Source organism: Xenopus tropicalis, chromosome 6 (assembly GCF_000004195.4).
Source record: "Xenopus tropicalis strain Nigerian chromosome 6, UCB_Xtro_10.0, whole genome shotgun sequence".
NCBI lineage: Eukaryota > Metazoa > Chordata > Amphibia > Anura > Pipidae > Xenopus > Xenopus tropicalis.
In genome coordinates this window covers 60,742,962-60,766,821 of record NC_030682.2, presented here as the reverse complement: position 1 = coordinate 60,766,821, position 23,860 = coordinate 60,742,962, and the positions used below count along the sequence as shown (strand labels likewise).

Below are 23,860 nucleotides of genomic sequence, written 5' to 3'. Positions count from 1 at the left end.
TTAACATTTTGGTACAAATCTGACTGCGTTTTTAATGCAATCTACTTCATGTCACTACTGGAACAGATCTCAACATTTAGTTACATCTTCTGAACTGTAACAGAGAATTTACCTTTTAAATAACAGGCTTTGTTGTACCCTTTCATTTCCAAACCCATATTTGATTTTTTTCAAATTTATTAAATTCAGGGTGATTCAGTATACTTTTCTGCCAGGTGAAGAATGCATAAAAACAACCCTGCTGCCTCCCACTGAAATAGTGGGAAAAGCCCTGAAAGTCAAGTCTTTTTGATAAAACATTAAGAACAAATGGCTTACCATTAATGAAGAGTAAGAAAATGCACTTTTTCATAGAATAGTTGGCATTAGTCACGTAACCTTTCATTTTAAATGCCAGTTTCTCCTCTTCACATCCTACTTCTATGAGTTCCCTGTGACAAAAACCATGATTGTGCAATTTAATTTACAAACTGAATATAGTATTTTAAGATACAACAAATATGCTTTAATTTTTTTTTTTTTTAGTTGCAAAGACATAAAAAGACTGTAGAGAGTACTGTAGAGAGTATTTTGTGTAAATTCTAATACTAAAAGAAATTCTATTAATAATATTTTTGTGACTTGTAAATATATACCAGAAGAGATCAGCCCAACACAGATTGCAGCTTTAAAAAGAATTTCAAATGTTTTGGGGGAAGACATGGGTAACTCAATCAATGGATATTGGATACATTTTTTTCTTCTATCCATGTCATGTTGGTTGCAAATATTGCATGTTATAATAGAGTTGGACACCAACCACCCTACACCACATTTCTCTAAGGAACATTTAGGGCACATACAAGGTTTATTTCTCCTGTGAACTCACAGAAGTACACTTGCATTAGACAGTGGTGTAGAAGAAAATATTGCAAAGCCGAACATTTTTTTTTTCATGTTGTGTTTGTATAGCAAGTACTATACAATATCAATCACTGAGGGTTAGTGTTTGAACTACTTGTCAGAGCTATGCAACAAGATGGTGCTTTATAAATACGTGATAATAATTATTACCCACATCACCTGGGACAAGGCAATAGATTGGTAGCAGTGCCTCATCTGTAGTACTCCTGAAGAATGTATGCCCCACGAAATGTTGTTTGCTTTTTCTTGCAGTGAGCTAATAAATGGAGCAGAGCTTTGTTTGTTTGTGCGTCTGTCTTATTTATACTGAAAAATCTAGACCCCAACCAGTGGGATAGGGCTACAAATATAATTACTTTGCGGGAGGAGTTGCCTTGCGAGGAAACTTCGGACTATCGTAGCGACGTATATGCCATCCCACCGAAGATTTACATTCTAGGCGGTGGGATGGCATTGCAGGGAGATTAGTTGCCTGCGGCAACGAAGATTTGTTGCGGGGCGACTGACCTGCCCATCTGCCATTGCCCTTAAAGAACAGTTCATTAAACAGTTACAGAACTGGTATAAAGCCCAAAACATTGTCCCCATTTTAACCAAACAATTATTTTCCGTTTTGAAGCAGCTTACCATTTATCAGTCATTGGCTTGGGGATCTTATCTAGTCACTATCTCCAACTATCACTATTTCCAACTTTCAGTACTGTGATTTAGATTTCTTTGCCAAGTATTGCTTTACCATAACATCCAGGCTTTCCATCAGTTTACTACCCAGTTATACATTTGACTTTGTTTTATAACTCAAAGGTAAATTAAAAAGAAAATCTTGGAGTCAGGAAGGAATTTTTTCCCCTCTGCGGCAAATTAGAGAGGCTTCAGATGGGGTTTTTTGCCTTCCTCTGGATCAACTAGTAGTTAGGCAGGTTATATATAGGCATTATGGTTGAACTTGATGGACGTATGTCTTTTTTCAACCCAACTTACTATGTTACTATGTAATGTACCTGCTCACTGCATTTCCAAAAACAGTTCTGATATTGTCTACTGTAGTTGCATTAGATAATGTTCTCACATCTGCCATAGTTTCACCTTGCTGTGGACAAAAGAAAACAGTGTAAAACAGACAATTTGAATAAGTTTCTTTTCACACCCACCCTCTAATAAAAAGTTATGTAAAAATCTCCATGCAGAGAGGAACTGTCCTATACATACAAATCACACCATGTTCAAGTGGGTAAATAATGTGTATACTGCTTACCTTTTTGACTGAAAAACTAATTCCAGAGTTATGGATAGCATACCTTTGAAGACAAATATTGTAAAACAAATAAAGAGCATATAATAGATTTTTCATCACACATTCTACATATAATACAGTAACTAGTTTGAAATATATTTTTTAGATATATTAAAATAAAGTTTTAATTGTAAATGATTTAAATAACTTTGCAGAGATATGTTTTCAATTTAGCATAAAATATTCTATTTATGTTAATTGGCATTAAAAATAATAACAGAATACCAGTATGATTCTATGTCCTATTACAATAAAAAAAGAGAGTGCATCATTTTTAAGCCATCTTTGTAACCATCCTGGTCAGATGCTGGATGATCATCTTACAAAATGACATCTCTATAAGAGAGAACTTACATTTTTTTTTGTTCTGCAACTCTCAGGCCTGAAATATTGCTATCTAGTTGCTAGGGCTTACTTACCCTAGTTACCAGGTAGAAATTAGGAAATAAGAGGGAAGATCAACAGGAAAGGAACAGAAAAGAAAGAGAGGAGATAAAATAACATCCTTTCAATCAGATATCATTTCAGTTGCAGTGTAGAAATAGGCAGAATTGGAAAAAGGTGTTCATTGTAAAATAAAACTGAATAAATAAATAGGATGTGCAAAATAACATTTTCAATATAGTGAGTTAGCCATAAATGTAATCTATAAAGCAGTGGTTTTCAACCTTCCTAATGCCGCAACCCTTTAATACAGTTCCTCATGTTGTGGTGACCCACAACCATAAAATTATTACTAAGACCATCAGAAATATGTGTTTTCCAATGGTCTTAGGCGACCCCTCTGAAAGAGTCGTTCGACCCCCAAAGGGGTCCCGACCCACAGGTTGAGAACCGCTGCTATAAAGGCTGGAGTGAAGAGATGCCTAACATAATATTCAGAACACAATTTCCTCCTTTGCAGCTCTCTAACTTGTTAGTCAGCATCCTGAAAACATTTTATTTTGCACAGCCTATCTATTTATGCAGTTTCATTTTTACACTGAACTCCTCCTTTAATTTACAATCTTCTTTGACTTTGAGGCCACTACACATCTATCTATATTGTTCAGCATGTGAAATGTGGCCAGCAGCTCTCTCTCAGTAAAAGCTGCAGGCTCAGATTCTTCGCCATTGCTTAATGTGTAATAAGCCCTAACAGCTTGGTGCATATTTCTTGTACAGAGTGTTATTGCTGAAATTCTGCTTTAATTTCCTGGGTGCTGCCACCTGAGGAGAGTTTCTCAAATCGCTTCATGACAGCAGCGCCACTGAGCCCTAAGGGAAAATATTTTTCTCATCTAGCAAATGTGTCCACATAGATTACAAAATACAATTACAAAATACAATTCATCCTTATCAGTATGGTTACAGTATCAGGTATTTAATATTTAACACCAAAAATACACTACTCTGCTGGTGTTACCTGCTGACAACTTCTACTATTCTTGCATGCTCTTCACTTGGACTCTTTAGAGCTTTTCGCCTTGTTGAAATATTATAAAAAAGATCTTCAACCTACAAAACAACCAAAGCAAAATCTTACATTTTCTTGCACAAGCTGCCTTTACATAAATTAAAATGTGTTCTACTCCAGTGCCTACAGTTAACAGAGAAACGTTTGATAACAAGCTATACTTGCTAAACACAACAGAATATTAAAATATTTCAAATAAAGCTAGCCTTTATCTGTTGCAGCTTTTTCTAAAGAAAACATTGTAGCCATATCAAAATAAAAAAAGATACTTCAAGGACAAAGAAATTCCAAAAGCAACCTGTTTCCTAGACATTCCCCACCACCATGTCTCCTGAAAAGCCATTTTTCTTCCCCAAAAAACTTCCCCTGGAGCTAAGGAAATGCAGAAAAATATAAGCATGCACGGGGACTAAGCATGGAGCACATGTTCATGTTAGAAAGGAGCTGATATCACCCATGCTAAAAAAGGATCAAAGCAATATAAATAATATAAATAATATAAATTAGGTATGTAATCAATAATAATGAGCAAAATTGCTCGCCAGGTTTTGCTGCAAAAAACAGTCAGACTCCAATGGGTAAAAAAAATTTGTGCGGTAAAAAATTGTTGCACAAAAAAAATGCCCATTGACTTTTTGCGTTTTCTTAAATTTTTTAGCTAAGTGAAACAGGACAGATTTGCTCATCACTATTCAAAGGTCAAGATTACCATTATTTTTAATCAACAAGAAAGAAATCTTTTCAAATTAGAGGGCACATCAGCATGTGTATGAATGGAATTGTTCTATTACTCCACTCACTCAACAATTCTCAATACTAAGCCTATGGGGACCTCATGCCACATGGGTTGCTGTTAAATATTGAGTATTGCCAAATAAGTTGTATCCCAGGCCTGAATGGGTTAACATGGTTCAAATGTGCACACTGACTCGCTAATTCACACTATCCCTCACATATACCATTGTTCCCTAAGTCTGGAATGTGATTGATTGGAAACATATGGTCTTAGGGGTAATACAGTGGGGGAGGGTTTTCCAACAGGATATATATCAGCAACAAAAGGCTGGTCTCACAGATATACAGACACACACACCCTTACACACTCACACATGCTCTCACTTACACACATTCACTCTAACACACATGCATACATTTTGACTACTTTATATGAATACATACATACTTTGTATTGTATCGGAAAGCTGTCAATATTGTTTTGACTGGCTTAATTATTGGTAATTTGTATGTAACTTCTGTAACTTTTTTCCACACATTAAATATACTTAAAATATCACCTTGGTGAGTGGCGTTTGTTGACCATAGTACTTACACAAATGTATTAGAGAAAGGATAATAATAACAGTTGCAGCATGGGTTCATGGTTGAGAAATTATAAGCAAGAAAAGAACATACAAATTAAGCAGAAGATTTTCATTAATCAGATTAAACAGAACAGACTTCCCTTACCCTCCCTTTTTTATAACATGCTACTTTTTATAGTAGAAGCAACAATGAAATGAAAGGAAATGGTTAAATCACTTGGGGTGCCAAATGTTAGACACCACCAGTGATTATAATCACTGACCAGGGCCAGTGTTCCTGTTAGCAAAAGACTACACTGGCCTGGATTACTTCTGAGAGATCACCACAAAGCGATCATCTTCTTCTGCTTCTTCATTTTTCAACAAGCCCGGGCCAACACATGCAAAGTGGAGTGAAAAAGCCAGCTTTTTGCTTAAAGTTCAGCTTTTCACTATCATGCAAGTGATTCAAATCAATGGGGGTATCTAGTATTTGCCAACCCCCCGTTATGTAACCCTCCCTTCTCCTTTAAGAATGTAAATCTCCATATGTGTTGTGGTGTCATGGTACACCAATATGTAACAACTTTAAATTATATGCAATGTGTATGTCCAAATATATAATAAGGTTATCTACTGTGTGGCACTTGCTCTTTTCAGCCTCATTCAAAATAAATATAACAGTGTGTTTTGTTGTTTGCACACTTTTCACCAGAAAAAAAATCCCAACCATGCTGAGTTTTTTCTTAAATAAGCTATCACTTAAAGAAAACAAAAACGCTATTTATGGAAAAAGTCACGTGTTTTGCCAAGGTTTTTTTTTCTTGATTTTGCCCTAGATAAAAGCTAGGTGACTTAATCCACTGTGGGTGCCTGAAATATTGGCAGCCCCCAGGTAAGTCCTCGTTTACTTGTTCTTTAATCTCCCCAGGCTATAACATTAAAAAAATCTGTATTTTACTCATTACACTACAATTTATTGAGTTTTTTCCTTTCTGAAGAATTAACAATAAATTCTGAAATACCGAAATCTGGGTTCCTTGGTTTCCAGCACAAGGTTTTGGAGGTGTTTTTAGCTTGCCATCTGCATAGCTTGCTCTAGAAAGGGAAGCACAGTAATAAAATGTAATTGATTCTTTAATAGCATTCATCTATATATTGCTAACATTTATAAAACGGACTAAGCAGGCAAGGTTAAACCTCGTTTTGTACGATATTCGGTGCATTTATGGTGGCTCGAAGAGGCAACAGATATCGCAAAGGCTGCGGATATCGGTCGTCTTGTTGATCGGCTGGGTTAAAAGATTTTGATGGCGCCCAAGCAAAATCTACATTTAGGGCTGAATCGGCAGGTTGAGGTAGAATTTCTATTGTTTCTACCTCTATCTGACGATTCAGCCCTGAATGTCAGTGGAGGGTGGGAACGATCTTTCGTGTGACCAGTGGTCGATATTGCTATGTGTATGGCCACCTTAACATACTGAAAGAATTCCAGGTACCAATATACTTTAATCAATGGAGTGCAGAGACTCATCACTGACCTGCCTAACCTAATACTGTGTGGTACTAACGTCACCAGCCTCTCCTTTAAGGCACAATTCACATTAATGATTTATAAACAAGGACTATTATTACAAAGTAAAGAAAAAAATGTAATGACAGAGAGCAAGAAGGGCCAAAATGTTACCTGTATGCACATTTTCCATCTGCTGTTTTTGTGGTTATTGTAACATGAGCCACGTGACTTATGCTGGCCAATGCCTGTTTAGAAAACAATAAGTTAAGTATTTCTGTAGATTTCAAATTATTAAAAAAAAACAACACATTTTCCTAATTAGAGCATCTTGCAGTGACAAAGAGAGTGTCAGTGTGTGTGCTCAAGTTGAGTTAAATTATCTACTGGTTGCAAACTAAGAAAACGCAAAAGTTTATGAACTGTGTGCTATATTGCTAAAAGAAAAACTTTACAAAACACCAACTAAACCCAAAACATTTGACTTTAAAACCATCAAAACAATTCCTTACTTCTCCTCGAAATCCGTAAGTGGAAATATTGGACAAATCTTCAAATGACTGTAGCTTGCTTGTAGTAAATCTCTCACACACTATGTCTAAGTCTTCCTTCTATAAAAGTGAGATTAAATTTTATTTACAATATTTTAAAATTATATTTACATTTATCTACATAACTACTTTAGTCATAAATAGAAATGCTTATGAAAGATTATTGTACAGTCATCACACTGGAGAAAATGGTCCTTTACTCAAATTAGCTTTCCTAATTAGCTTTTCATTGTATAGTACTTAGGGGGGCATTTAATAACATTCAGATCCGGCAGTCCGTCAGCTAAAACCTGTCGAGATCAAGTAAAAGTCAATAGCAGATGTCCCTTTCCTTCTCTGGAAGGGACATCCTCGAGCTTTTAGAGGTTTTCGGATTTTTGACACTGGTTTTTGCGAGACAATTCAAGAAGGTTGCGGTTATCGTGCAACTATACAGAAAGGTCATGGTTATTGCGTGATAAGTTAAAAAAAAGTCACAACTTTTTTCCCCACACGTGCTTTTTCACTTCGGATCTGTTTGATAAATGTCTTACATTCTTGGAAATGAAACTGTCCCTATTTTTCTAATTGCTCAATTAGTTTAGAAAGAAACAGGTTTAAAGATATGAGATTTACCAAAAATGCAAACAGCAATTGTATACACTTATGTTCCACATGAGTAAACTAAATAGGGTTAGTTTTAAATATATGTACTGAACTGAATATGCGTACAAAATATTTTATGGTGTCCTTTTTGTAGCCCCCAGAAGTACTGTGTTGAGAGCTGGAAAGAATTTAAATCATTCACTCTCTAAGCTCCTTTGTCAACTCCACATCTGTGTGTGGAGCGGGGGGCTTAAAGCTGGGGGGACAGTACTGCTTTCCTCCACCCAGATGTCTGAGCTTTATATTAAACTATACTGGTGAGCCAACTCTAACCCTTTTGGGTTCTGTTGTAATGGCAGGTTCTATTAAAGGTAATAGGTAAATCATTTTTTAATCCCCTGAAATTACTCTGTACAGCCCCCAGAATAACACACCTTTCTCCCTCCATCCAGATTTATTTTGTATCTCTATTACAGCCATTTCAAATACAGCTCCTTCACTGACTTCCTTGTCTAGCGTGAAGCTCCACTTTTGCTTTCTTAGCCCTCCCTCTCTTTCTGGCTAGGATGACCCTAAAGAGGTGCGTACTCTGCATGCCTGAATGATTTCAATTGGAGCAGAGGCAGTAAGCATGCTCATTAGGCACCTCTTTAAGAGAAGGAGTACTAAGAAAAAGGGGGTGGAGCTTAACACTAGACAAGAAATTCTGCAAATCATTAGGCAAGGGGTACAACTTAAGGCACTTGTGATAGATAAATCACATTAAGGGGTTTACTAAAGGGTGTATTCTTCCCCAGAAACTTTAATTCACAAGAAGCGACCCCTGACTACAGTAAAGCACAAAACATTCCTCATCATATAGATTGTATGCTCTACAGGACAGGGACCTCCAACCTCATGTTTCTTTAATCTCTAACTTACTGCAACCGTACATGGTATTTTTTTTATCATTTATTATTGTAATAACCCCTGTTTTATTGTTCTACTGTACAGCGCTGCATACATAAGTAGCACTATATAAAGATATACATACATTGAACGGACCATAAAAAAAGGTTAATGAGGCATGCCTTAAAGTGTGAGAGATATGGCTGACTCCAACCCTAATAAGAGATCACCATACATTAAAGGGGTGTTTTTTTTTGTTTTAGAATTGCTTATTCTAAACAACTTTTCAACTGGTCTTCATTATTTATTTTTTATAGATTTTGATCTATTTGCCTTTCTCTTATATCTCTTTGCAGCATTTAAAAGAGGATAATTGACCCCAGCAGCCAAAACAATATTGTTCTTTGAGGCTACAGTTCTATTTTTATTGTTATTTTATAACTTGGTTTTTCTATTCAGGTCCTCTCCAATTCATTAACCATCCACTTCTTCAAACTGCTCCCTGGGAGCTAAGGTAATTTGAACCCTAGCAACCAGATAGCTGCTGAAACTCCAAACTGCAAAGCTGCTGAACAAAAAGTGAAAACTAAAAAACTACAAATAATAAAAAATGAAAACCAATTCCAAATTGTCTTAGAATATTACTCTCTATATCATACTTAAAGTTAACTTAGAGGTGAACAACCCCTTTAAATCTGTTAAATATTAATTAAACTACCCAGCATACAGCTTAGAGAAAGAGGAAATCATTTTTAAAAATGTGAATGATTTGTTTAAAATGCACTCTATGAGAGATGGTTTTTCACTAAATCAGAGTTTTCTGGATAACAGGTTTCTGGAAAAGGCATTCTACACCTGCACTGGCTACGAATAGTGCAAGAATTGCTACAATATTATTATAAATATTTTTCTCTGGTGTTCAAGAAAAAAATAACATTTCAGTTGCATATAATCTTATTGTTTTTAATATTAGCATTAGATTGCACCAAAAATATCCTTACAAACAATAACTGTAAAAGAGTGCTCTTGTGTTTCAAAACAGTGTGTGTGTGTATATATATATATATATATATATATATACCTACGTTTAATCAGCAAGTTTCTTTTTACTTATTAAGATGCGGTAAGTCCTTAAAGGGGTGGTTCACCTTAAAGTTAACTTTTAGTATGTTATAGCATATCCTATTTCTAACAACCTTGCAATTTGTCTTCATTTTTTTTTATAGTTTTCAAATTAATTTGCCTTCAACTTCTACATTATTCCAGCTGTCAAATGGGGTCACTGACCACAACAGCCAAAAACTATTGCTCTGTGAGCTTACAGTGTTATTATTATTTTGTATTACTTTTTTTCTATGCAGTTCCTTTCCAATTGATATTTTAATCGCTCATGTAAACCACTGCCTAAGATTAAGAAGACCCTAGCAACCAGATAGCCACTGAAATTCCAAGCTGGAGAGCTGCTGAACAAACACCTAAATAACTAAAAAAACACAAAAATTTAAAATTTAAACCAATTGCAAATTATCTCATTATATCAACATACTAAAAGTTAATTTGAAGGTGAACTACCATTTTAATTCTACAACAATACTTTAGATAACAGATCAGCAAGATCAAATTTAACAAACCCTAATCCCAGTTCCGTTGTCCTGAATCTGGATAAGTTTCATGCCTCCATCCTTCACTGTCACCTGGATGGAGGTCGATTTGGCATCTAAACTGTGCAAAACAAAAGAACAATACTTTTCACAAACTGTAGAATTGCTTTAACATCACTTTCTGCCCTTATGGGCAATTAACAAGTATTCCAATATAAATATTCTCTTTTATCAGGGGTTGTTGCAAAGCAGCCCCACCATCCTAGTAGAAAAGAAAAAATACATTAACAGATCCTAGACTAATACTTTAAATGTCTGACATTATCATATCTGGTCAATTTATTATTTCACTGCCAGAAAGGATCCTTGCTTCCAGATAAGGGGGATTTGGAAATACCAAATCAAAAAATATTTTGAAAATAACAGCATGGATTAATGCTGCAGTAGTTCACATCACACACAAAGCATTCTTCTTTGTATTATTACCTGTTCTACTGGGAACATTTTTTAACCAGTAGGTGATACAATTTTTCACCTCTCCATAGAACCCTGGTAAAGCCTCACCTTGAATATGCGTCAATCTTTGGCCCAGAACCCCAAAAAATAAAAATTACTGAGGGGTGCCAAATGCGATATTGGAGGCCCTATATCTAATTCAATGACATGCAGGGCATTATGCTTTTAAAAAGGGGATTATTCCCATAGTTTAGGGGGCCCTAAAATAATTCAGTCTTGTAGATTGTAAGCTCTTTTGGGCAGGGCTCTCTTTACCTCTTGTATCGGTTATTGAATGCAATGTATGAAACCCACTTATTGTACAGCGCTGCGGAATATGTTGCCGCTTTATAAATAAATGTTAATAATAATAATTCAGTAGTTTGTAGTTGATCAGTGCTGCTGACTGCTCCCTAAGATTCTCAGCTCACAGTACAAAGTTCAACAAGATACAACTTTCATAAACAACATTCATTATTTTGGAGATTCATCCTGGTGAAAATAAAGAACGATAGAAATTGTCAGGGGCGGCGGGATGTTCGGTAACACAGTACCCTAGAAGGCTGATTTTAAGGAAAGAGCAGTCTTCAGCTTTCAAGCTTTTATAGAGCTACAACACAGGTCTAGAATTGTAATTCTGCACTCCTGGACCGTTCAAACGTACTTTCCCAACACTCACAGCATAGTTTACCTCCCTGCCCGTGAACCTGACACACATATTAGCATCGCGATACCGGGTACTCTCATTACCAGTTTTCAATCATTTCCTTGATTGCATTGGCCGGCCTCTGGATAACCTCCCCAGCAGCTATACGATTAACCACTGTCTCTTCCAGACGCCTAATAACCCCCGCCATTATGAACAGTGGGGCACAGAGGGGGCAGCTGTCCCGGGGCCAGGCGATCGTGGCTTTAAAGGGAGCCCGCCCGTCATACAGTTTTTAAGTTCAGACCCCCATTAAAGAGTTCCAGGCACTTAGTTCATTGGTGGGCAGCGGGTAATTTTATTGGTTGCGCCCCGTGCGTATGCGTGACGTCAGCACGCACGGGGCGCAACCTAATAAAAGCGAAGCTGCCGCGAAAAGACGGGGGAACCAAGAAGAGACAAGGGAACGCAGTCGGACGAAGTAGGCAGGCGAGCGGATGGGGTGGGGAGGACGCTGGGGGGAGTTGAAGCATGTTGGGGAGGACGATGAGGGGAGCTAGATGATGTTGGGGAGGACACTGGGGGAGCTGGAAGATGTTGGTGAGGGCGCTGAGGATGCTAGGGGGAGCTGAAGTATGCTATGGGGAGCTGGAGGATGTTTTGGAGGACAATGAGGGGACCTAGATGATGGTGGGGAGGACGCTGAGGGGAGCTGAAGGATGCTAGGGGGAGCTGGAGGATGTTGGGGAGGATGCTGGGGGGAGCTGAAGGATGTTGGGGAGGATGCTGCTGGGGAGCTTGAGGATGCTGCAGTGGTGAGTGGCCCATAATATGGGGACACTGGGAGTCTGTGCCCTGGCACCAATGCAAAATGTAACCCTTGGCTACCAATGTCTGTGTGTCCTTTGTACTGATGGGAGAGGTCACTGGGGGAGGGGCCATTGGGGGATGGGATAGGAAAATTTTGTTGACGGGCCCCAGAAAATTTTGTTGTGAGAGGCCTCGTGATTTGTGATGGCGGCCCTGATTATGAATCTGAAAATGTTATATGGCGGGATATTCCATTATTATGTTTCTACAGTGTCTTTGTTACCTTTGCTATGTTAAGGGGCAGACCCAGGTGTAGGCAGGAGGCATCCAGTTACCTATCAATACCATTTTTGGCGTCACCCTCTGATAAAATGTTTGATACTGCTTCTGTAATCTAGATCTCACCCATAGTGTCAAATTTGCACTGCAACCTAGGGAATTACTTTTTTAGGAAGCAATATTCTGAATAGCTGATGGGTCACTGTGCTGTAACAAAGAGCAGCTATTTGAAACAAAAGGGAAGGTGATACACAGCACAGTCTTGCTGGTTACCACAATTGAGTATTTGAGTAGCTCACCATTGGCCCCCTCTACTCCTTGTTACCTGTCACCAATCCTGTGTCAGCTGAACTGCAATTTAAGCTGGTCAGGCTGAAGTTCAGCCCCTTTAAACTGTGGCTCACCGACAAGCCTGCCTGATAGCTAAAAATTATCCAGATATGAATCTGGCCGGTTTGATAAACCCATCTGACAAGGAGCACATCTGCATGTTAATATGGTCCTTGTCCGATGGGTTTATGTAGGCCCAATGGAGGATCTGATAGTTGGCCTTGATCCCCACATCGACCTGATTTGGCTCATGTTGGAGGCCAAATCTGACTCAGATCCACTCGGTGTGCAACCCTGCCAGATGATTAGATTTGGCCAAGACCACCTTTACTTAGTCAATTTAGTTTGTATACTCCTCTTAATGGCCCTGATTTTAGGGGACTGTCTCAAATCAGGGACCCCCCCCCCCCAAAAAAAAAGTAAACAGGCAGAGTTGTGAGGAATTAAGTGGAGTAACTGGCTGTGCCAGTATGTCATTCAAAATCCATGTTGATGCTCCTGAACTGTGGATGGAACATTTTAGATTGCTTCCTGTGGTGTGGATTTCCTTGCCAACAAGCCTTCATGTTTAATGCACGTGTAAACTTGAAATATTGAAAAATTAAGTCCACAACAAAATAAAAAATACAAGTCTTTATTATAAACCATTAAAAAGTCATACCCCATGTATGCAGCCTAAGGGCTCTGGGACACGGGGAGATTAGTCGCCCGCAACAAATCTCCCTGTTTGCAGGTGACTAATCTCCCCGAGTTGCCATCTGTTGCCAACCCACCGGCGAAAATGTAAGTCGCCGGTGGGATGGCACACGTGGCGGTGCGATTTCGGCAAATCGCAGAAAATGCCTCGCGAGGCAACTTCGGCGATTTGCCGAAATCGCCTGCGCAGTGCGTGCCACCCCACCGGCGACTTACATTTTCGCCGGTGGGATGGCAACTCGAGGAGATTAGTCGCCCGCGAACAGGGAGATTTGTCGCGGGCGACTAATCTCCCCGTCTGCCAGAGCCCTAACGCGTTTCATGCTAATCTAGCACTTAATCATAGGCACATTAAAGTTTGTTTACACATCTATATATACATGGTAAGGCATACACCCACCTAAATTTAAAACCAATCAGTGTAGAGTAGCCTTCACCCCCCACTACTACAAACACCCCATTCAATTAAAGGTGGCCATACACGTGGCGATCTGACGATGTTTCGTACGACCATCGGTCGCACGAAACATCGTAAGATCCGCCACACACCATTCAGGGCTGAATCGGCAGGTAAGGAGGTAGAAACAATAGGATTTCTACCTCCTTCTGCCGATTCAGCTCTGAAGGGAGAATTTTGGTCAGGCGCCTTCTATGGCGCCCGATCAAAAATTTCAAACTTGTCCGATCGGCGAGTCGTCCGATATCGGCAGCTTCCTGCGATATCGGTCGACTCGCCGACATGCCATACACGCACCGATTATCGTACGAAACGAGGTTTCGTACGATAATATCGGTGCGTGTATGGCCACCTTAACTCCATCAAGAACATAGTCAGTTGGATAAAATTAAAAAAAATACATAGCACAGGGTTACATTGTAAAAGTATTCATACTGCCAAATAAATAATATTTTTTCACACAAAGCAAGTAACATCAAAGGTAAAATTCAAACCTAAAGGAATACGTGTGTGTAAATAAAAAATCCAATATACTTCTCGCTTACGGAGAAGGGTAGGGGTATCCCCTCCTCTCCTACCAGTTTTCACCTGTTCCATCGCTGGAACTGAAAAGAACTTTTTATCACTATTATTGCACTCTGCAAAATGTCTAGTGAAATTGCTCTTAAATGCATACTTAGGGGCACATTTACTAACCCACGAATGGGTCGAAATGAGTCCGATTGCGTTTTTTTCGTAATGATCGGTATTTTGTGATTTTTTCGTATTTTTTGCGATTTTTTCGGCTTCTTTACGAATTTTTCGTTACCAATACGATTTTTGCGTAAAAACGCGAGTTTTTCGTAGCCATTACGAAAGTTGCGTAAAATCTGGCGATTTTTCGTAGCGTTAAAACTTGCGCAAAAAGTTGCGCTTTTTTCGTAGCGTTAAAACTTACGCGAAACTTTGCACCATTTAAGTTTTAACGCTACGAAAAAGGCACAACTTTTCGCGTAAGTTTTAACGCTACGCAAAAAGCGCAACTTTTTACGCAACTTTCGTAATGGCTACGAAAAACTCGCGTTTTTACGCAAAAATCGTATTGGTAACGAAAAATTCGTAAAAAACCCGAAAAAATCGCAACAAATACGAAAAAGTCGCAAAATGTTCGTTTTCAAGTCGGAACTTTTCCAATTCGGGTCGGATTCGTGGGTTAGTAAATCAGCCCCTTAGTATCGCAAATTTGGTTTATATGTTCTCTTACTCTATCTTTCAGGGAGCGCATTGTGCATTCCACATATTGTTTTTTGCATTTTTGGCAAGTCACCAGGTATATTATTGCTGTACTATTACAATTAATAAAGCTACTTATTTTATAACTTTTATTAGTGATTGAGGATTGAAACTCTTTTGAAACTTCAAGATGTTCACATGTCATATAATGTTTTTTACCACACTTAAAGCAACCTTTGGCTAAAATTTTAGCTCCACTTTTATTAAAGAAACTAGGAGATAATCTATCGCCCTTCTTGCTATATTATTAATGCCTTGTCCCAAAGTTTCAAAAAAAATCACGGTCAGCATATAATATTGGCAAAAATCTTAACTATCTGTACTATTTTATTGTATTGCCTACTGTATCTTGTAATAAAAAATATTTTGTTTTCCCAAACCTTGTCCTGTCTTATAGGGATAGGATTCAATAGTGATTATGGGTTTTACTTGTTCTCCTATGTGCATGTTCTACATCCATTTCACTATACCCCCTTTCTCTAAAGTGATCTTTCAAATCCTCTGCAAATGTATCATATTCCATATCAGTGGAGCAGTTCCTTCTCAGTCTTAGGAACTGTCCCACTGGTATGCCTCTGATCAGGTTTTTTGGATGGCATGTAAAAGTGTATTGCCACTGCATGGTAAACAGTAGTCTGAATACCATAAACAGTAGTCTGAATACAATTATTGGTAGCAATCAACTTCAAATCCAAATATTCAATTTCTTAAAATGAGAACTTATGCGTAAATTGTAAATTCAAAATATTAACATTAATCAATTTAACAAAATCACGAAATTTCTCAATTCCGCCCGGCCAAATACAGAGCAGATCGTCAGTATAACATATAGAAGATTAAATGTTTATTCAAATCTGCAGAGAGGTGGGACTCCTCCTACCAACCCACATAGGTTGGCGAAGGAGTGAGCGAATTTCGCACCCAAAGCGGTCCCACATCTCTGCAGATAAAACTGTGAATCAAATATAAAATAATTATGTTCCAATAGATATTCTATAGCTTGTAAAATAAATAGTTTCAAATCTTTGGAATATTGACTATATTTTTTAAGTGATAGTCGACTGCCACCATTCCTTCCTTATGTGGAGTAGAAGAACATAATGAGAACATCCAATGTGACCCATCCATACCCATTTTTCCAGGTCACCTGACTCAATTTATTCCAGACGTTTGGTATCTCGCACATAACTGTTAAGTCGCAAACCCAAAGGTTGAAGATGTGCATCAACCCATCAGAGAGATGCTCATTAAGTGAGCCGATACCCGAAATAATGGGTCTGCCAATAGGGGGCCTCTGTTCTTTATGTACCTTTGAAAGGTGATAAAAGGTTGCAATTGCAGGATATTTAGGAACAAGGAAATCTTTCTCCAAACTAGTAATCAGGCCCCTCCCATATGCCTCTTCAATTAAGATGGTCAATTTGCTCATAAATATCTTAGTGGGGTCAGATTTTAACACTAAGTTGTTCTATCTTTTAATTGTCTCAAAGCTTCTAATCTATATACTTCCACATCTAATATCACTACCATCCCACCTTTATCCGCATGTTTAATAACAATTGAATCATCCTCTTGCAATTCTTTAAGGGCTCTGGCACACGGGGAGATTAGTCGCCCGCGACAAAACTCCCTGTTCGCGGGCGACTAATCTCCCGGAGTTGCCATCACCTGCCATCCCACCGGCGACAATGTAAGTTGCCGGTGGGATGGCACACGCGGCGGCACGATTTTGGGAAATCGCCGAAGTTGCCTCGCAAGGCCTCTATTAGTGGCCCTCTAAAATGAATAGGATAGAAAGTACTTCTGTTTTTAAACCTAGTAGGATCTATGCAATCAGATTGTTTAATATTACTCACTGTTCGAGGCAGAGAGCAATTATTATTCCTCTCTTACAAAAATTGTGCTTAAAAAGTATTTTTTGCAATAAACATTTAATACTGTCTCAAATATATCAAAATTCCTGCTAGGAGAGAAGGAGAGACCATTACTTAACACCTGTAAATGTGATAACGTAAATGTTTTAGAAGATAAATTCAAAACTTTTTCTGTGGCCTTCTACGCAGTATGTATCGCTCCCGTTCTCTTTCTCTTTGTTCCATTGGAGTTTCTTGAGCCTGTCTTGCTTTCCATAAATTTCTGTTGGTCTTTTTGCGAGTCCATTGTCCGGTTGTTGATTTGCTGCCATCTTGTTCTCCTAAAAAAACTTCTTGGGCCTTTTCCATTCTGTTGACCTGTGAAGAAACAGGAGAAGAGCCAGCAAAGGAGCCTTCCGAGAGTTCATCACAATCCATACTAGAAAAGCTCACTTTCTTAGGAGTACTGGTATTTTTTTAAAATAGATCTATGGGTATATCTCTGATTCTTTTTACTTTCTCTTCTCTCTTGTGCCCAATTATATACAAATTTTCGCTTTTCATTTTCCATAACCTCTATTTCTACCTTTTTAACTCTTTTCTTAACAGTGTCAAAAACCTCTTCAAAATGTGCAGATTCTCTAAATGTGTCAATTTCTCTTTCCACTCTTTTTAATTCAACTTTCAATTGTTCATGTGTTTTACTTTTAAATTCTATCATCAATTCCATTAGCTTAAAGGAGCAGTCAGAAAGTATTCTGTTCCAACTTGTAATAAACACCTCATCACTATCAGTAAATGATGGAAATTTCTTTATTCTTAACCCCTGGGGGATCATTTGAGTCTCTACATACTTCTCCGTTGAAGCTATGTCCCACCAAGTATATAATTCTTTAGTCAACATACGTTCATAGTTTTTTATGAATATCTTGTGATATACCCAAGTTGGTACCAAATACCTGACTGGCCTTACTTAGTTATATTATTATCATAGAATTCTTCCATTTTAAACAAAAATTATAAAAAGAATATCAAAGAAAATAATAAAGTGAAATAAAGTAAAAGTTTGCTATTTTTTTTTTTTTTTAATATATAAATAGAATAAGGATATGAAGGTAGAGAGATATTTAAGTCCACAGATGTCTTATATGCATTTCATCAGTAATTTAGCAAAGGACAGAAACAACATCATATCTCCAAAAGCTGAGACTGAGCTAAACAATTCGTAAACACACAGCTCCAGTTTTAAACAAGGAGAAGTATATCTAGTTTATATTAATGGGCAAACTGGTATTTAACAAATAGAAATTTTAAAGCACATAGATACATTCTCAAAGAGTTAATAGAACCCTCAACAAATAGATATGGCGTCTGGGTGCTATCAAGCCCCTGACCTTTTGCACATGGAGGGGGAAAATCCTTCAATTCCAAAATGCAATAGTATGTATTCATACAGAGGAGCTGATATACTGCGCACTCACCAATCAATTCCTATGCCTGGGTACTCAAAAAGTCCCAGGCAGTACGTTTTAGGGAGGCAACTGGCACCATATATATCAACTAGACAGTTGCTTAGTGAAAAATCACATAATAGGAAAACGCTCACCGTATAAATCAAATGCTGGGTGCATCAATGGCCCCAGGCAAAACACATAGGGAGGATAATACAAAAAGCCAGCTCAAAAGACTTGCATTTCTTAAACATCAAATGTAGAGGGGTCGTGGAGTTTTTAAAAGGAGACTCACCACATAGGTTTAGTGCCTGGGTGCACTAATGGCCCCAGGCAATGCGTTTGGGGAGGCAGAGCTAGAGTTCAGAAGATTCTTATAATAAAAAAAATCAACATGCTCACCATAGAACATCGGTGCCAAGGTGCAGCCAGCCCCAGGCGTGTCGCGTAAGAATATCCTTCTCCCACATCGGCGCCAAGGTGCAGCCAGCCCCAGGCGTGTCGCGTAAGAATATCCTTCTCCCACAGCAATCTCAGTACGAACGACCACGTCCTTCTCCAACATCGTGTCCTCCCCTGTGGCACCATTTCAAGCGGCTAGGACCACCTACGTAAGCGCTACTTTTGGCGCGAAATTGCTATGTGTTCTACTGAGTCACTTTCAATGCGTTTCATCTGTCCTGCACTTCCTATTTAATCGGCTCACAGGCCCTCCCCAAATTTAGGGCGCAAGTTTCAAATTACTATTATAAGATATCCCAGTCAATCTTATTTAGAAAATGTTTTTGCTGATCAGCAGTGAAATTCTGCATAGTGCATAAAGTAACCACATTTATTGCTACATGTATGAAAAAATATACAAAAACATATCTGAAAAAATGTATATAACATAAATTAGATATATTGAAACGAATAAGTAGTATAATAAGCCAAAAAATTAGAAAATCCAAGAGTGACAATTGGTCAATAATTAAACATCAAAAGAGGCCAAACTAGGGAAAAAAATTAAAAGTAAATTTAAATAAAACATACTAAATCCTGCAGACTCAGCCCTCTAGTGGCCAAAAGAGGGAAAAATGCAATATTGAAAAATTAAGTCTGCAACAAAATCAAAAATTAAAAATACAAGTCTTTATTATAAACCATTAAAAAGTCATACCACATGTATACAGCGTTTCATGCTAATCTAGCGCTTAATCATAGGCACATCAAAGTTTGTTTACACATCTATATATACATGGTAAGGCATACACCCACCTAAATTTAAAACCAGTCAATGTAGAGTAGCCTTCAACCTCCACTACTACAAACACCCCATTCAATTAACTCCATCAGGTACATAGTCAGTTGGATAAAAGTTAAAAAATACATAGCACAGGGTTACATAGTAAAAGTATTCATACTGCCAAATAAATAATATTTTTTCACACAAAACAAGTAACATCAAAGGTAAAATTCAAACCTAAAGGAATATGTGTGTGTAAATAAAAAATCCAATATACTTCTCACTTATGGAGAAGGGTAGGGGTATCCCCTCCTCTCCTACCAGTTTTCACCTGTTCTATCGCTTGTACTGAAAATAACTTTTTATCACTATTATTGCACTCTTCAAAATGTCTAGTGACATTGCTGTTAAATGCATACTTAGGGGCTGATTTACTAATCCACGAATCCGAATCCTGAATGGGAAAAAATCGGATTGGAAACGAACATTTTGCTACTTTTTCGTAGCCGTTATGACTTGCGCGAATTGTCGCGACTTTTTCATGGCCATTATGACTTTCGTGAATTGTCGCGACTTTTTCATGGCCATTATGACTTTCGTGAATTGTCGCGACTTTTGCATAACCATTATGACTTTAGTGAATTGTCGCGACTTTTGCAAAGCCATTATGACTTTCGTGAATTATCGCGACTTTTTCATAGCCATTATGACTTTCGTGAATTGTCGCGACTTTTGCATAGCCATTACGACTTTCGCGAATTGTCGCGACTTTTTCGTATTGAGCGCTCGAAAAATTTGCGACAATTCGCGAAAAAGTCACAAAATACCGATCATTACGAAAAAAACGCATTCGGGCGCTTTTCAGACGTTCGTGGATTAGAAAATGTGCCCCTTAGTATTGCAAATTTGGTTTATATGTTCTCTCACTCTATCTTTCAGGGAGCGCATTGTGCATCCCACATATTGTTTTTTGCAAAAAAGTATATTAGATTTTTTATTTACACACACGTATTCCTTTAGGTTTGAATTTTACCTTCGATGTTACTTGCTTTGTGTGAAAAAATATTATTTATTTGGCAGTATGAATACTTTTACTATGTAACCCTGTGCTATGTATTTTTTAACTTTTATCTAACTGACTATGTACCTGATGGAGTTAATTGAATGGGGTGTTTGTAGTAGTGGGTTAAAGGCTACTCTTCACTGATTGGTTTTAAATTTTCAATATTGCATTTTTCCCTCTTTTGGCCACTAGAGGGCTGAGTTTACAGGATTTAGTATACTTTATTTAAATTTAAATTTACTTGATTTTTTTCCTAGTTTTGGCCTCTTTTGATAATGTGTAAACTTGACCCACATTCCCCTTTACCACACATGTATACATAAAGCAGTACAGGCAAAAAGAAAGATGTTGTGACAACATTGGGCCTCCTTTCCCCCATGATAACCCCTATTGTGGCTACAGCTGCTACTATTGTGACTGCGGCTGCTACCTCACTGCTGATTTTAATAAAGCACCTGCCAGTCACATCCTGTGTTTGACTAAACTCCAAGTTTCCAAATTGTTTTACCCATCTCTACTTAAGTGTGCTTTGCCTAGTCAAGTGTGTTAGTGATCACTTCCCCCATCTTTGTTACAAAGTGGACTGTTCATGAGAGCAACACAAAATGTGGGAATATAGAGTTGCAGGGGAGCAGATAGGAGGGTTTGGCTACCAATCAAGAGGGGCTGTGCCTAAAGTTTGGAAAGCTACTGCCCTAACCCATATCTGGTTGTTAGTTTCCATTGACATACTTATGAATTACTTTTCTGACAGAGAGGTTCTGCAGCCCTTTAGCAGTAATGATCCAAACTTTCAAAGTTGCCTTCTGGAATTTATCAATTTGAAACTAATTAGGCTATCTTTTGAGTGTCAGTATCTTTGCATGTGCTCTTTGTACTCTGGGGTACTGATGAGGGGATGCTGGGGCACTGGAAGAGCAGTACCATGGAAGGGTGCATTTTTGGAAGAGGTGCATCAGTATGTAGAGACATTTTTGGAAGAAAAAGAGTGCTGACCCAGGGTCTAAAGTAAGTCCCTAGAATCACTGATGGTGCATAAAAACTTGATACTCCATGTATTCTACCTTTCTTTCTCATTTCATCATGGGTAAGATTGTGAGTGCCTTTCAGCCTCAGGCTTATAAGTAACCATTGTTGTGGGGTTTTCACTGAACTGAAGCACTCATTTGTTCTATGGAAAATTGCAACCTAGCAATAGCTAATGGGTTTGGTGGTAGCCTCCCAAATGTACGCTGGAAAAAAATATTTTACCACTGCCACGTTCCTGGGTTCCCCTTCTGACATTCTTCTGCCTTTACTACACAGGTCTGCTCAGTGCTGATTGGACAGTATAGAGCAGGAGGGGTAGTAGGTGAACCGGGAAGTTAGATTATTTTTAACCTCAGCGTTCAGGAATGATGCAGTTTCTTTATCTGTTACAGACTCCATGACTTTCCACATCAGTTTCCCTCCCAAATTTCATAAAAAACAGAGAGTGTAATGTGCACACTCATTCATACACATTTTATCTCAAGAGCACTTGTAAATTACACTTGCATACTTGTATTACTGATACGCAGAAATGAATTGTTCCTTACTTTTACTCACCTCTCAGGGGCATAAATACAGGGGAAGCAGGCCCTGTGGTTGCAAGGGAGTCCATGAGTGTACAGGGCCCAGTACAATGATCAATTTTAAAATATGTTAACTTACCAATGTCTGTGGCCCTAATATGCATTTGCCAGTAACATCTACTTACTCCACTGCCACCTCCATTCACCATTTTGGGTAATCAGGCCTTATAACAAATATGTTGGCTTAATTCCTTTCAACCAACCAGTTCAAAGCTGTCAATGCTATTGGTCTGCCGCTGCTGTTAGTTAATGTGGACCAAGAAAATTTTTTTTTGCCTTGAACATCTCCTATAGCTTTCTCTAGAGAGCAGCTCTTTTTATTGGCCAAACCTTCAACCATGTGACCAGCCTAAGAAGGTATCGCCACAGCTCCACTGGCTGACTTAAAGGAAAAGTAACACTAAAAAATTTTAAGTAAAAAATCTATTCTACCCTGCCCCAATAATTGCCCTATCCTGCACACCATTTATTATTTTGAATGCTTTATTAGAAAATACCTGCTAAAACTTGGACCTGTTATGTGACGATGTATACTTGCACTTAGAATAAAAGGATAAATAGATAACTATTCTTCATGCTGGCCAATAGGCAATATAGATAAACATAGAGGACACTTTCTATTAGTTTCACAACACTGGAACAGTAAAAGGATTCTGGTTTCCAATGCAGAACAATACCACATACATTTAATAGAGCTCATGGCTGCCAGATTTTCTGTTCAACTGTACTTGCCCCAATATCTAGCCCCAGTACTGCACATGGGCAGGAGGAAAGCCGTATCATTTTCCTTAGATTTATAAATGAATGCCTTCAGGCCCTAGTAGTAATTTCTACTGAAATTATCCTATCCTTAAAAGAGTTAGATATTTCTGCTTTTCTCTTTTCCTTTCTCTAGCTAAGGATATAAGTGTGCCAAATATATCCAGTTGCTCTTACCTTAATATTTAACTTAGTTCTTGCATTTCCTCTTTGCAAACTTATCATTCTGTAATGGTTTTATTATATCAGTAAGTTATATAGAACTCTCTCTTATACACGTTTCAGACCCTTGGCTATGTATGGCGTTATTCTTGAAAGGGTCACAAAAAACATATTTCTGCAGTGTGGTTGAAATACATCTGTGCTCCAATACATCTCTACTTTCCTAGCATAATGAACATAGTCTCATGGTTTTTTTCCAAAACCTTTTTAAACACCATAACATAAAGAGACATTCATAAAAGCAACTACTAGGTGTGGGCTACTCTCCCATAGAACAAAGAGGTGTTTGCAGGAATAAATGACCTGCAAACATCATTTGTTCTAGGGATAGGATTGCCACCTAGCAACAGTGTCTACCCTTGCCCCATCCTTAAATTACATATGCAGTTCCTGCTAGAATTCCTAGTAGTTGTGGTTACCTAGTGAAATCTTTTTCTTGTCCCTCTTGGCTTAAACCCAAAATTCTAGGAAAGATTTGGATTATCAATCCAAACCCAAGGAGAACTAGAAAGGATGCAACGTTCATCATTCTCAGTACCTAATTTGTCTTCCTTCAATCTGCTTTTCTTAATTTTATAGTGAATGTTATGATTTGAG

General features: G+C 38.0%; 2 protein-coding genes across 2 annotated transcripts in view; one reads left to right on the top strand and one right to left on the bottom strand.

The window, feature by feature from the left end:
• mlh1 (mutL homolog 1) overlaps positions 1 to 11,580 on the bottom strand; it is a 35,759-nt gene extending 24,179 nt beyond the window's left edge. Inside the window, exons 1-9 of the mRNA XM_002933409.4 lie at positions 11,338 to 11,580; positions 10,123 to 10,213; positions 6,980 to 7,078; positions 6,642 to 6,715; positions 5,980 to 6,052; positions 3,603 to 3,694; positions 2,159 to 2,201; positions 1,905 to 1,993; positions 319 to 431 (exon numbers count right to left, since the gene is read on the bottom strand). Coding sequence (XP_002933455.3) covers positions 319 to 431; positions 1,905 to 1,993; positions 2,159 to 2,201; positions 3,603 to 3,694; positions 5,980 to 6,052; positions 6,642 to 6,715; positions 6,980 to 7,078; positions 10,123 to 10,213; positions 11,338 to 11,444 — 781 coding nt within the window. The 5' untranslated portion in view covers positions 11,445 to 11,580. The remainder of the gene's footprint in view (positions 1 to 318; positions 432 to 1,904; positions 1,994 to 2,158; positions 2,202 to 3,602; positions 3,695 to 5,979; positions 6,053 to 6,641; positions 6,716 to 6,979; positions 7,079 to 10,122; positions 10,214 to 11,337) is intronic.
• A 56-nt stretch (positions 11,581 to 11,636) lies between these two features.
• Positions 11,637 to 23,860, top strand: part of trank1 (tetratricopeptide repeat and ankyrin repeat containing 1) — a 77,636-nt gene continuing 65,412 nt past the window's right edge. Inside the window, exon 1 of the mRNA XM_002933422.5 lies at positions 11,637 to 11,714. The gene's annotated coding sequence lies outside the window, so the exon portion shown is untranslated. The remainder of the gene's footprint in view (positions 11,715 to 23,860) is intronic.